The 14,958-nt window shown below is 37.5% G+C and overlaps 1 protein-coding gene across 3 annotated transcripts in view; it reads left to right on the top strand.

The window, feature by feature from the left end:
- The first annotated feature begins 571 nt into the window (after positions 1–571).
- EFHC1 (EF-hand domain containing 1) overlaps positions 572–14,958 on the top strand; it is a 60,930-nt gene continuing 46,543 nt past the window's right edge. Inside the window, exons 1-2 of one of the 3 annotated variants that reach the window (XM_025042794.1) lie at positions 572–587; positions 13,299–13,434. In XM_025042794.1, coding sequence (XP_024898562.1) covers positions 13,423–13,434 — 12 coding nt within the window. In that variant the 5' untranslated portion in view covers positions 572–587; positions 13,299–13,422. Of the gene's footprint in view, positions 588–3,506; positions 3,700–3,763; positions 4,277–13,298; positions 13,521–14,958 lie in introns of those variants that run through there. The other 2 variants (XM_006926442.3, XM_025042793.1) reach the window with 2 other exon arrangements.

Below are 14,958 nucleotides of genomic sequence, written 5' to 3'. Positions count from 1 at the left end.
TTTTTACATAAGAGATTCTATAGACGAATGATTTTGTGTCAAATGAAGATTTCCTGTGGGTCCTGAATCTGCTCCAGAATCTGCTTGGAAATCACTATGGATGCCTCTCTCTCTTGTTCTTGCTCTCTCTCTCTCTCTCTCCTTTTTCTTTTCTTTTTTTCTTTTTTTAATATACTTTGGAACGATCAAAGTGGCTGACCAGGCACTCTTTTTACATAAGAGATTCTAGAGATGAGGGAGTGGTGGGAATGGTAGTACTCTTGCTGAAAGACTCTCCCTGGCAAGTCTTATCTCCCTATTAAAATACTAGTCACACCGTCAACCCTTTCAAACCTACAGGTGTGTAATTAGGTTTATTTTCCAGAAATCATGCTGTACTATTTTTATCCAGCAGAGGGAAGTAAGAGCACCAGAATCACTGCAGAAATATCCAGGATGCGCATGTGAGCACGCACATGCACACACTAGTCTGCTTGATATTTGTCCTGTGATTTTAGGTACCGAAGAATAATGTCACAGGATTGAAAACAAATTCTGGATAAAGTCAGCTGTGGGCAAAACGCTGTAAAAGAAAATGTTTATTTTAGGTAAGTGCTTTCAGCTTCTGCCACTCCTCAGAGTCCCTGGGAGATATCATCGAGCAGCATGTTGCCCTCTTTTAGGCTTGGCTTTCTGACAGTCTGAAGTTTCCATATTTTCCATTCCCCAAGCTTTGAAACAACCTGCTAAGGTCATGCAATGTCTCTGTGGTCTTCTGAGTCCAGGCTTTATGCATAGTCTTCAAATCGTGGCACTTTCTATTTTCGCTGCCAGGGATGGTAAGCTTCCTGCCTTCTATATGGTCCACAAAGTGAAAAATAGTGAGTTCAGATTGAAGTGCAATGCATCTTGAGTAGTCATGTTGGGGAGAAATGGGATGTAAACCCTTAATGATACTAAAACTTATCAGGAGTCTACCAGTTTTCTGAAGCCCTGCCTGTTTTTTTTTTTGTTTTGTTTTTCTTCCTTCTCCACAGCCCTGTCCCTGTGCTTTTTAACACTGATGCAACACTGCCTGGCTTCTTCTCATCAGAGGTGGTGGCATTTTTATGATACAATACACCGAGAACTTTTCTTCACTCTGCTTTTCTAGGGTCCAAAAGTAGTTAAACATACTCTCTTAACCATTTAACTAGTGTGTTCTTCTGGGAAAGAAAGCCTTTTGAGTAGAGGGCACTCCTCAAATAGAAACAGATGACACAATGGACAATAGGCTTAGGCATGACTCACCCTTTCCAGCCCCCATGTGTTCCTTCCCCGCCCAATCCAGGGAATACAAACCACAGTGCAACCCATGCATTTAGTCCAGAAGAGCTCTTCGAAGTGTATCCCAATGCTATGGATTTACTTTTTATTAAGAGAATAGAGGGAGGGATCATAAGAGTTTAAGGTTATATGAAGAGTAAGCAAGGATTATAGTTACCAGGGATTCTGGGTACTCAGCATCAGTAGGGGAAGGGCGGAGAAGTGGGAGGGGTATTTTCTTTTTGAAGTGTGAACTTTCCAACTTGAAATATTCTCCTGATGGCTGGCTTCCATCCCAGGTCAGTTGCTAAGATATAATGCAATAGATAGATACTTAAAAGTTTTCAGTAACTTCAACAATGCAAATTAATTCATTAATATTTTTAAAATGTATTAAATGCCTATATTAAGGTAATGTTAACAATAGACATTAAAATTTAAAAAGATAAAAAAATAAGGGATGGGACAAGAACGAGACAGAAATGTAGTAAGGGGAGAGGAACAGTTCGTAGAAAAGAAACTCTTCAGGCATGGTGTAGGAGACAGCCACCAATAACTGTTTTAGGTGCTACTAGTGGATTCATGTCTTAGGCCCCCTGAGCTTTATGCTCATTAGTGAAACCCAAGATGGGGATTTGCTCTGACAAGCAGTAATAAAACAAAAGCTGCTGTCTGTATTGGCAGTAAACTACTCATGACACAGAGATACGCTTTCTGTATCAGGTTTGCTACTCTATCATATTCCTAAACTGGCTCAATACTGTTAACCTAAAAATAAAAAGGCCTTTCAAAGTGAGAGGCAACAAGATTTATTGAGATGAATAACAATAGCTATTCAGGCATCATTAATTCAAGCAGAAGACCAAATAAAGTTCTGATTGGGAGACAAAAGCAATAGATATTTATGAGAAAGGAAAGGGGAACAATTACACCAATAAAAGGAAGGCATTTCTATTGGTACAGATAACATGACAGTGATGTTAATCCTAAACAATATTTTTAATTTGCAGTCCAGTAGTCATCACTGCAGTAATCATAACTACTTCTGTTATCTTTGCAAAGTTCTTTGGCAAGGCACAAGGTTACTTAGGCCTTATCCAAAGGTTATTCTGCCCTGTTTTAACATTCCAAAAATTTGAGACTTAAGACCATAAGACGTGCAAGGCATTTCCTCTGGCATGGCATCTCCAGCTCCATTTCAAAGTGGCTTTGTTTATATTATTGTTTACATTATCAGAAATAGCCGTTACAAAAATCAGATTCCTGGGCTCCATTTCAGACCTAATGGATCCAGTGTCTCGGCACCAAGGTTTTGTTTGCTTTTTATTTTTATTTTTAAACTTCTTAGTGCTATGAATAGGTTTTTTTTTTCTTTCCTGAAAATGTTTCAGAAACAGGATTGTTTTCTTTTAAACAGCAACAAAAGTGAGAAACCTATGATCCTGACAGTATTTCACCTCATTTGTGAATCTTCTTAGTTTTCTCTTTGAAAGAGTATTTTCCCTTGGGTTCTGATCATTGCAAATGCTCGCAGGTATAGAGATCAGGAGAATTGAGATGAGCACCCAGTAACTCTGCACTCAACAAGTATTGAGTGTCCAGAGACAAATATGCAAGTCCCGGCCTGTAAAAACTCTGAGGATGAAGAACTGCAGGGGATGACAGTAGAATAAAGAAAGGTAAGGGTGGAAAAAAAGATATCGCAGCAGTGGGAGGATTAAGGCCAAGAAGGTTGTATTAGTTCATTGAACATCCTTAAGCAACGCAGATGCAAATATGAATGATCCGCAGTCCCTGCCCGCAGGAAGCACCACCAGGGTAGGTAACACTTTCAATGGAACCAACCATTTACACTTCAGTGTGAACGGGGACGAAAGCCCTTTTCCCAGAAGTGGGAGAAAAGAGTGCTTGAGCTCACGACGTCGGCGGGGCGCGGTTAGCGCTGAAGTGATGGGAAAAAAGCAACTTCCCTTTCATTCATCCACGCGTCCGCTCTGATCCCCGAACCTCACTGAGACAACTGTCTCCTTTAAATAACCCGCCTCCCACCCCACCCACCAGCTCCCACGTCCCAAAGTCTGGAGAGAGGAAAGGCGGAGCCAGCTCCGCAACGCCCACTAACCACGCCCCTTTCGTAGAGCCCGCCTTACCGCGAGAATGCTGAGTCCCGTGGGCGGCGCACGCGCAGACCTGTCACACTGGCTCCTCAGGCCCCGCCCACCGCTCGCGGGAGCTTGGGAAGTTTGGCGTTGCCATGGAGCTTCAGGTGGCACGCGAACGCGGCTCGTCGCCCAGGCAACCGGGTAGGACAAAACCGGTCCCGGGTAGACGCCGCGATAGCAGGTTGCTGCGACGATGTCCAACCCCTTGCACGGTCTGCCCTTTCTTCCGGGCACGTCTTTTACAAACTCCACGGTGAGGACTTATCCGCTCCTCCCCCACCTGTCCCAGTCCCCGGGTGCCCTCGGAGGGCTCGCCCCTTAGTGCACTTCCGTTTTCCTCCACCCAAGATTGTCCTCTCCCTTCTAACCCCTCCTCTGCTAGGACCCTAGTCTCTCTTCCCTGCCGCAATGCAGTTCTCTCGTCCTCCCCCACTCAGCCTCATCCTCTGTCTTCTGTACTTTGTACTTCGCTCCATCTCTCTCTAGTTTTTCCACTCCATCCTGGCCGTATATTGGACGCCTTCACTCCTCTTCTTTCTGCAAGGTCCTTCCAGCACTTTTGTTTTTTCTACAATTTGGTCCCACCTTCTCTCCATTCCTATTTTATTTTTTATCTTCTTTCTCAATTGTTTCTCCAAAGTTAGGCTTTAAATACTTGCCCATCTTCCTCTCAAACTATCCTTCTCTGCTTCTTAGGAGATAATTCCATTACAGTTCCTTCGATCACAGTTGATTAGTTGGTAATTTTTTCTTCCTTCAGCCCTATACTTTACACTCTAACAATTTTTTTAGAGATTCCTGTTTAGATTTTGTTTTGCTCCTTCCCTACCGTAAGTATATTTAGGTGCATTCTCTAGACAAAACTGAAGAGAGGGGGGAAAAGCTTTTTTTCTCCTAACATAGTTTAGCCTTTGACAGAATTATTTAGTATTTGTTTTAATTCTAACAGGGTTACTGAAATATATGTTGGAAGATCAATATTGAGATTCAGTAGACTGATTATCATAGATGAGACCATAATTTATATTTATATAGTTTAATAATTTAAGATGTAGGTCCCTCTCCATGGTCATAAAGTTAAGATAAAATATGTAGTCGATTTATTTTCTTTACAAGAATTAATAAATATTGAAGGTTTGGGGAGGGACTTTGGATTCTGAGTCTCTTCTTCAGAATTATTCCTGTATTAAGACACAGCATTATAGATGTTTCACTTCAGTGGACTTTTCAGTTTTATGTAATTTGGAAAATGTTGTGGGTACATTCTTGCTCTGTGCAGGAGCAGCCTAAGCATTTGGTGTTGGTAAGTGTGGGTTACCCACAATGCAGGGTTGAGTTGACTTGGGGAATTACAGGAGTGTGGGCTGGAGGTGGCAGGCTCTATTTCTGTGAAAAAATGCCACTGGAATTTTGGTAGAGGTTGCATTGAATCTATGGGTTGCTTTGGGTTTTATGAACATTTTAATCATATTAAAATTTCCAGCCATGAACACAGAGTATCTTTCCATTTGTTTGTGTATTCTTTAATTTCATCAGTCTTGTTGTTTTCAGTGTACAGATCTTTTGCCTCTGCGGTTAAATTTATTCCTAAATATTTTATTTTTGATGCTGTTGTGAATGAGATTGTTTTCTTAAAATCTTTTTCAGATATTTCATTGTTAATGTATAGAAACAACTGATTTCTGTGTCTTGATTTTCTATCTTCCAACTTTACTGAATTTGTTGATTAGTTCTAATAGTTTTTAGGGTGGAGCTTTTAGAGTTTTCCAAATATAAGATCATATCATCTGCAAACAAAGAGAGTTTTACTTCTTTCTTTACTGCTTGGATGCCCTTTTATTTCTTTTTCTAGTCTGATTGCTCAGGCTAGGACTTCCAGTACTCTGTTGAATAGGAATGGTGTGAGAGGACATCCTTGTCTTGTTCCTGATCTTAGAGGAAAAGCTTACAACCTTTCACCATTGAGTATGATGTTCTCTAAGTACTTGTCGTCTATGACCTTTGCTAAGTTGGGTTATGTTCCTTCTGTACCCAGTTTGTTGAGGTTTTTTTTTTTTATCGTGAATGCATGTTGTGTTGCTTTTTCTCCATCTATTGAGATGATCATATGATTTATCTTTCATTCTATTAATGTAGTGTATTACATTTATTGATTTGTTTAAGTTGAACTATCCTTGCATCACAGGGATAAATCCCTGATTATGGTGTGTGATCCTTTTAATAAGCTATTGGATTTGGTTTGCTAATATTTTGTTGATAACTTTTGCATCTTTTGCATCAGGGATGTTGGTCTGTAATTTGCTTTACTTATAGTGTCTCTATCTGGTTTTGTTATCAGGTAATGCTGGCCTTGTGAAATAAGTTTGGGAGAGTTCCCTCCTCTTCAGTTTATTGGAAGAGTTAGAGAAAGATTTGCATTAATTCTTTAAATGTTTGGTAGAATTCACCAGCGAAAAACATCAGGTCCCGGACTTTTCTTGTTGTTTGATTTTTGATTACTGATTCAATCTTCTCATTATTGGTCTGTTCAGATTTTCTATTTTTTCATGATTCAGTCTTGGTAGGTTGTATATTTCTGGGAATTTATCCATTTCTTCTCAGTTGTCCTGTTTGTTGGAATATACCTGTAAGTAGTAGTCTCATGATCCTGTGAATTTTTGCGGTATCAGTTGTAATGTCTCCTTTCATTTCTGTTTTTGTTTGAGTCCTTTCTTTTTTCTTAGTTTAATTAAAGATTTGTCAATTTTGTTTCTCATTTCAAAAAAACAGCTCTTATTTTTGTTGATATTTTCTTTCATTTTTCTAGTCTTGATTTCATTTCTTTCTGCTCTGATCTTTATTTCCTTCATTCTGCCAATTTTGTGCTTAGAGCTCTTCTTTTTTTAGTTTCTGGAAGTGTAAAGTGAGTTGGTTTATTTGACATCTTGTTTCTTTTAAAATTTTTTAAAAATGTATTTTTTAGTTACAGTTGGCATACAATATTTTATTAGTTTCAGGTGTACAACATAAGGATTAGACATTTTTGTATCTAACAAAGTAATCACCCTGGTAAGTCTAATACCCGTCTGGCACCATACATATAGATCTTTCTTGTTTCTTAAAGCACGCATTTACCACTAAAAAAATTCCCTCAGAAGTACTTTTGCAGCATCCCATAGATTTTCATACGTTGTACTTACATTTTTGTTTGTTTCAAGGTATTTTTTGATTTCTTTTGATTTTTCTTTGACCCATTGGTTATTCAGAGGGTATTTTGTTTAATTTCCACATATTTGTGAATTTTCCAGCTTTCTTCCTGTTATTTTATATCATTGTGGTCAGAAAAGATACTTGGTATGATTTGAACCTGCTGAGACTTGATTTGTGACCTATTTTATGATCTATTCTGCAGAACATTCTCAGTGTTCTTTAGAAGAATATGTATTCTGTTGCGGTTGGATGAATTATTCTGTATATGTATATGTAAATGTATGTGTATATGTATGTTAGTTTTATTTGACCTAAAGTATAGTACAAGTTTAAGGTTTCCTTGTTGATTTCCTATCTGACTCATCTATCCATTGTTGAAAGTAGAGTATTGAAGTCCCCTGCTATTATTATTATATTTCTCTCTTTTCTTATATTTCTATTATTATATTTCTCTCTTATTATATTTCTCTCTTCAGATCTGTTAGTATTTCCTTAATATATTTAGGTGCTCTGAGGTTAGGTACATACATATTTACTATTGTTATATCTTCTTGATGAATTGACCTCATCATTGTATAATGACTATCTTTGTCTCTTGTTACTGTTTTTTAGCTTAAAGTCTATTTTGTCCAATGTAAGTACAGCTACCCCTGCTCTCTTTTGGTTTCCACTTACGGGGAATATCTTTTTCCATCCCTTCACTTTTAGCCTATGTGTGTCCTTAAATCTCTGAAGTGAGTCTCTTGCAGGTAGCATATAGTTGGGTCTTGTGGATTTTTTAAAATTCCAGTTTGCCTTTTGATTGGAAATATTAATCATTTGCATTTAGAGTAATTATTGATAGATAAGGACTTACTGAGGCCATCTTATTGTTTTCTTGTGGTTTTGTAGTTTCTTTGTTCATTTCTTCCTCCCTTGCTGCCTTCCTTTGTGAATTGATGATTTTCCACGGTGATATGCTTCTCTTTATCTTTTGTGACTCTATTGTAGGCTTTCGCTTTGTGGTTACTATGAGGCTTACATAAAACATATAACAGTCTATTTTATGCTGATAACAAACTTTAATCACATACAAAAACTTTACCCTTTTAGTCCCCTTCTTTTATGTTTCTGTTGTCACCATTTACATCTTTTTATTTTGTGTATCCATTAACAAATTGTTGAAGCTATAGCAGTTTTTAATACTTTTGTCCTTTAACCTTTATACTAGAGTTAAGTAGTTAACACATCACCATATTACAATATTAGGGTATTCTAAATCTGACTATGCTTACCTTTACTTGTGTGTTGTATATTTTCATGTTACTAATAATACCTTTTTGTTTCAGCATTTCTCATAAGGCAGGTTTAGTGGTGATGAATTCCCTCATCTTTTGCTTATTAGGGCAAGTCTTATCTCACCTTCATTTCTGAAGCACAACTTTTCTTTTTTTTTATTTTTATTTTTCAATTAGAGTAGACATTACCTCATGGTGATTAGATATTTATATAATTTATGAAATGATTCCCCCAAATTTGTCTGGTACCCACCTTGCACTATACATAGTTATTATAATATTATTGACTATATTCCCTATGCTGTACTTCACATCCCTATGACTACTTGGTAACTACCAATTTGTACTTCTTAACGCTTTCACCTTTTAAACCCAGCCTTCCTACCCCGCTCCCATCTGGCAATCACCAGTTTGTTCTCTGTATCTGTGAGTCTGTTTTCACTTTGTTCATGTGTTCCTTATTCCACATAGAAGTGAAATTATGTGGTCTTTGCCTTTCTCTGTCTGACTTAATTCACTTAGCATGATACCCTCTAGGTCCATCCATGATGTTGGCAATTGGTAAGATTTCACTTTTTTATAGCCGAGTAATATTTCATTATATATATGTACCATCTCTCCTTTATCCAATCATCTATTGTTGGGCACTTAGGTTGCTTCCATATCTTGGCTAGTGTAAATAGCACTGCATTGAACATAGGAGTTCATGTATCTTTTCAAATTTGTGTATTGGTTTTCTTCAGGTAAATACTCAGAAGTGGAACTGCTGAGTCATAAGGTAGTTCTATTTTTAATTTTTTTGAGGAACCTCCAAACTCTTTTCTACAGTGGCTGTACCAGTTTGCCATCCCACCAACAGTGCACGAGGGTTCCCTGTTCTCCACATCCTTGGCAATGCTGTTGATTTTTGATTTATTGATGATTTCCATGCTGATGGGTGTGAAGTGATATCTCATTGTGGTTTTTATTTGCATTTCTCTGAGCATAGTGATGTTGAGAGTCTTTTTGTATGTCTGTTGGCCATCTGAATGTCCTCTTTGGAGAAATGCTTATTCTAGGTCCTTTGCCCATTTTTTAGTTGGATTGTTTGTTTTTTTGATTTTGAGTTGTATGAGTTCTCTATAAATTTTGGATATTCACCCCTTATCAGATGTATCATTGGCAAATATCTTTTCCCATTCAGTAGATTGTCTTTTAATTTTGTTGATGGTTTCCTTTGCTGTGCAAAAACTTTTTAGTTTGATATAGTCCCGTTTGTTTATTTTTTCTTTTGTTTTTATTGCCCTAGGATATATATCAGAAAAAATAATACTGAAAGCAATGTCAGAGGGTTTGGTGCCTATGTTTTCTTGTAGGAGTTTTATGGTTTCAGGTCTTACATTTAAGTCTTTAATCCATTGTGAGTTTCTCTGGTATAAGGAGGTGGTCCAGTTTCATTTTTTTCCTTGTATCTATGCAGTTTTCCCAACACCATTTATTGAATAGGTAGTCTTTACCCCATTGTATATTCTTGCACCCTTTGTCATAGATTAAATGACCATTTAGGCGTAGGTTTATTTCTGGGCTCCCTATTCTGTTCCATTGATCTATGTGTCTATTTTTATGCTGGTACCATGCTGTTTCAATTACTATAGCCTTGTAGTATTGTTTGATATCAGGTAGCATGTTACTTCTAACTTCGTTCTTCTTTCTCAAGATTGTTGTGGCTATTCGGGGTCTTTTATGGTTCCATATAAATTTTAGGATTATTTATTCCAAATTCAGTGAAAAATGCCATTGATATTTCGATATGGTTTCAATTGAATCTGTATATTGCTTTGAGTAGTGTGGATATTTTAACGATCTTAATTCTTCCTATCCATGCACACTATATATGTTTCCATTTATTTGTATCTTCTTTAATTTCTTTCTTCAATGACTTATAATTTGCCAAGTACAGATCTTGTACTTCCTTAGTTAAATTTATTCCTAGGTATTTTGTTTTCGATGCAATTGTAAATGGGATTGTTTTCTTAATTTCTATTTCTGATAGTTTATTATGATATATAGAAATGCAACCAATTTCTGAATATTAATTTTGTATCCCACTACTTCACTGAATTCATTTATCAGTTCTAACCATTTTTAGTGGAATCTTTAGGATTCTGTAGATATAGAATCATATCATCTTCAGATAATGACAGTTTTACTTCTTTTCTAATTTGGATGTCTTTTATTTCTTTTTCTTGTCTGATTGCTGTAGCTAGGACTTCCAGTACCATGTTGAATAAAAGTGGTGAAAGTGGACATCCTTGTCTTAAAAGCACAACTTTTTGGGTAACATATTTTTGGTTAGCATTGATTTCTTTCAGCACTTTGAATGTATTATTTCATTATCTCCTGGCCTGCATGGTCTCTGCTGAGAAATCCTGTGATAGCCTTATGGAGTTTCCCTTGTATGAGAGGTTTTTTCTTCTTTTACTGTTTTTAAAATTCTCTCTTTGTCTTTGATTTTAGACAGTTTTATTATTATGTGTCTTGGAGAAGATAATTTTTTATTAAAATACCTTCATGAACTTATATACCAACTTTCTCCCCAGCATTGGGGAATTCTCAGCCATTATTTTTATAAATAAATATTCTACCCCTTTTTCCTTCTCTTTTCCTTCTCTTCTCCTTCTGGGATTCCAATGATACATACATTATTTCTCTTGTCGGTGTCCTGTAAGTCTCATACACTTATTCAAGTCTTCTTTAAAGCTACTATTGAATTTTTCAGTTCAATCACTTTATTCTTCAGCTCCAAAATTTCTATTTGGTTCTTTTAAATGTTTTCTATCTCTTTGTTAAACTTCTTATTTTGCTCTTTTAGTTTTCCTGATATCATTAAATTGTTTTATATGTGTTCTCATAGCTCTCTGAGTTATTTTGATTTTTGTTTAGTCAAGTAGTTTCTCGTTCTTCATTTCTTTGGGGCCAGTGACTGTAGGTTTACTGTGTTCTTTTGATAGAGTTATGTTTCCCTGATTCTTCATAATTGCTGTAGTCTTACATAGGTGTATTCACATTTGAAGAAGCAGTCACCTCTGCCAAAATTTGTGGACTGATTTTAGTAAGGGAAGAGTTTCACCTGCATGTGGGGTGTGCTGAAGTACACTGTGATTCTAGGTCTAGTGGTAAAGGGCACCAATTGTGAGTTTGTGTGGCACCGGGTCTGGCAGGGAATGGGGTGGGCATGATGCCTCTTCAGCTCAGACCATGAGAGTCTACGGCATTGACAACTGTGTGGGCCTTGACAGGCACTGCAGGGGATCTACACTGGCTGCAAGGGCTGTTGGGGTCTTCACCGACACGTCTAGGTCCAGCAGCTAGGGACCAAGGCAAGTAGCAGCGGTGGCCACAGACAGTGGTGTGCATATACTCAGCTGCAGGTGGCAGTAGCAGTTGGCTACAGGAGCTGTTTGCAGACACACACGTAGTGGTGGGGGCCAGAGTAGGCAGCAAGGGCTCAGAGCAACTATGGGCTCACTGGCAGCTGCAGAGGCCCTGATTATAAGTATGCTATCCCATGGCTGCACAGGGGGAACACTCTCCACCAGGCATGCACACTGCCGTGGAGGCCTGTGATGGGAGTCAGGTCAGTTACATGCAGGTACACAGCTGGAGGGGCTAGCTCCAAACTCATGTACAACACTAGAGGTCAGCCGGGGCAGTGTGCCTGTGCTGGCATCTTGCACTTGAGCAGCTACAGAGACCTGAGCTGGCTACTGGTGTATTTCCTGACCTCTAGCAGGGACAGGGAATAGAGAGAGGGGAGGGCCTCAAGTAGCTCATGTCAGCAAACATGAATACTCGTGAGTGAAAAGCTGGTGAAATCTTCAGGGGATATACTGCTGCCGTAGTTATACTTGCTATTGGCTTCCAGGAAGTGGCAAAATCTGCTGGGTTTGTCCACTGGGAAATTCTCTGTGAACTGCAATCACTCCCACTGAGTGGCTGCTACCAGAAGCCCCTGCTTTTCTTCCCTGTTCCTAGCTAGCTTTATATACTTCAGCTTTGCTGGCCTGGGTGGAGTGAAACTGAAGTGAGACCTTCATTTAGTGCCTCAAAAGACTAGAGAAGCTGGTTGCTCATCCTCTTTTCCTTTTCTGGTGAAGAGAACTCTTTATAGCTGGGAGGTTCCCTCTTGGAGCTGAACAATGCCAATTTGGGGGATGGGATAATACAGGCAAAATGAAGTTGTCTTCCTTCTCTTCTTGTGCTAGATTATTTTCAGATTCTTTGTTCTACTATGTTGCTAACACCTAAGTGGATTCTAGAGCTCTTCCAGAACTGTTTTTGTTCATTGATAGCTGCCTAAGCATTGATCTTTGTGAAAGGATGGGGAAACTGTTGCCATTTTGGTCCCCTGTGCCTTCAAAAATATTTCCTTTACACTTTTTTCTTTTTTAATTTAATCTTTTAGTTGTTTCCAATTGCCAATAAAAATGTCTTCATTGTAAAGGAAAATCAGCATAATTTGGAAATGTATAATATAAACAGAGAACATTCTCCAAATCCAGTCTCTTTTTAGGCACATGTTTGTATGCTTGGAATTATAGAACACGTATAATTTTATATGCTGCTTTTTTAGGTTTATTAAATCAAACATTTTAAACATTTTAAAGACCAGGTTGCCACATGGTCTTTAAAACCAATATTTTAATGACTGCATAATAGTCCACTGAGTTTTCTATCATTTATTCACGTTTGTCTTTTTTATTGTTCCTAATGTTTTTACTATTGTAATTAACATTACAATGGTCAGTTTTAGGCACATTGTTCTTTCTCATAATTTTGGATTATATCCTTAAAATAAAGGATCAAGTGAAAATACTGAATTCAAGACCCTAAATATAAACATCTACTTTCTTTCCAGAGTCCTAACATGTGAATGTTATGTTGTAACATATACAATGTGAGTGTCATTATAACAAGAAGGGTCTTTCACTTAGGTAAAAATTGATTTCACAGAACCAGACCTAAGGTTCCATGGTTTATGGCCACCAGATAAGACAAAAAACATGGAAAAACTAGTGAAAAATTAAGATAGTAAGAAACTAAAACTAATTAAGATTTTAAGGAACTAAATTTAAAAACTAATTATTTTAGTTTCTCTTGAAAAGTGAGCAACTAATTAATTAGGTGTCCCAGAGCAAGGCTTTAAGTTTTAAGCACAGGACAGTGCTTCCCTCCTTGTTCCTGGCCAGGTGTTTTAGCTTAAAATACAAGAACCTTCTAATATAGGTAAATTTTTGGATATGAGGTTTGTGGTGTCTATCAGCAAAGGTTTAAATTATGATATTTTTGAAAGTTAGCTCTTTTACCTAACAGACTTGATTAATGACACACTTCTTTTCTTCTTCAGAAAACAGCATTTCATAGAAGCCAGACACTGGGCTACAGGAACGGCTATGCGATTGCTCGACGTCCAACAGTTGGGATAGGCGGGGACCGACTCCCAGTCAACCAGCTGTCCCAGGCTGACCTGGATGAGTTGGCCAGTAAGACACCAATTCTAACTTATGGCCAACCGAGGCAAGCCCCACCTGCAGATTTTATTCCTGCGCACGTAGCTTTTGACAAAAAGGTATCATCTGGGATTTTAGGATATCTGTTGAATTCAAATTTCTGAGAGCCAACAGTTTCTAGAAAACTCAACAATAAACCCCAGGTTTTCCAGAGTGCTTTGAGAAGAAAATTATTCAAATGCCTTAACCTTTAGTCATAGACAGCTGAATTTAGGATTGAAAGAGCCTTTCTTTAGTCAAGAAGCCAGTTACAGAAAATAATTCCCCATAGACTTCATTGAAATATTTTCCAAATATAGTCAAAGAAATTTGGATGAATTCTGAATTCTTCAGTTCATATTGCTTTGTTTTCCTCTCTGTGTTTTCTATTTTTTAAAAAGTTTTATATTCTGTAATGATGACAAATCCTTAATCTTTACGAAAAGCAAAATGTCATCATGACAACTCCATCTTTTGTCAGTTTTTTCCAGGCTGTCTCTATAAGCTTTTGTTTTTCAGGGAACATTTCAGGTTTGACATAACATAACCAGAGGGAGCATAACATATTTGTTTGTGTCTTATTTACCCTTATGCTTTTGTAACGTGAGTTACCTTATTTCCATCTGTTGACATTTTTACATCATCCTTGATTTTCCTTGTCAGCGAGCCTCTTCTTTTCACTAAGCAGAAGCAGTCCGCATCCTGGCCATATAGCAGAATCACTGGTGGGACTTTTAACCCTTTTCCCATTTGCCCCGAGATAACTCGCAGATTACAGTCCTAACTGTACCTTTAAAGTTTGCCATGAAATATTTCACTTTTATTATTATTTTCGCATTGCTATAGTATATCGATAGTCTTTGGAAACAAATGACATCATTCTATTTATAGTATTCTGTTTTTAGTAGTTTGATTGCAGAAAATGTCAAATCCTAGAAAATGTAGCATTCCTACGTGAGCTACACTTTTTTTGTCTAAACAGGAATAAAAAACTTAGATGCTTCCTCGGTCCTCATCGATTCTGATTTCCAGATGATTTTTATATATAGCTAGGTCTAGAACTACTGACCAATTTTTATAAGCTAGGTTTCCTAATTTACTCCTAGCCTATTTTTCGCCTTTTTATTTTATTATTTTTGTTAAATTTTAGACCATTTGTATCCAACTAGTCAACTTTTATTGAGTTCCTATTGAAGCTAGAGGCTTGAAGATACAGAACAGTCTGGTGGTGGAACTATACCATTTACATCAATAATCACTAGTTAAACATTTTTTTTTAATGCATCAGCCACTGTGTTTCAATCACACAAGATTTATTTTCCTTATTTTCTTGAAATTATAGCACTGTCTGCCCATTACAGGATCTTCTTTGCACCCTTAAAACCTCATTTAAGGTTAATTACTTCATAAAGACCCTATCTCCTAATATAGTCACATTGAGGGTTAGGATTTCAATATATGAATGGGGCAAAGGTAGGGTAGCAGTCCACGTGGCCTCTATCACAACTGCTGACAACT

The sequence above is a fragment of the Pteropus alecto genome, unplaced genomic scaffold, assembly GCF_000325575.1.
Source record: "Pteropus alecto unplaced genomic scaffold, ASM32557v1 scaffold7, whole genome shotgun sequence".
NCBI lineage: Eukaryota > Metazoa > Chordata > Mammalia > Chiroptera > Pteropodidae > Pteropus > Pteropus alecto.
This window is presented reverse-complemented; position numbering and strand designations above follow the sequence as displayed.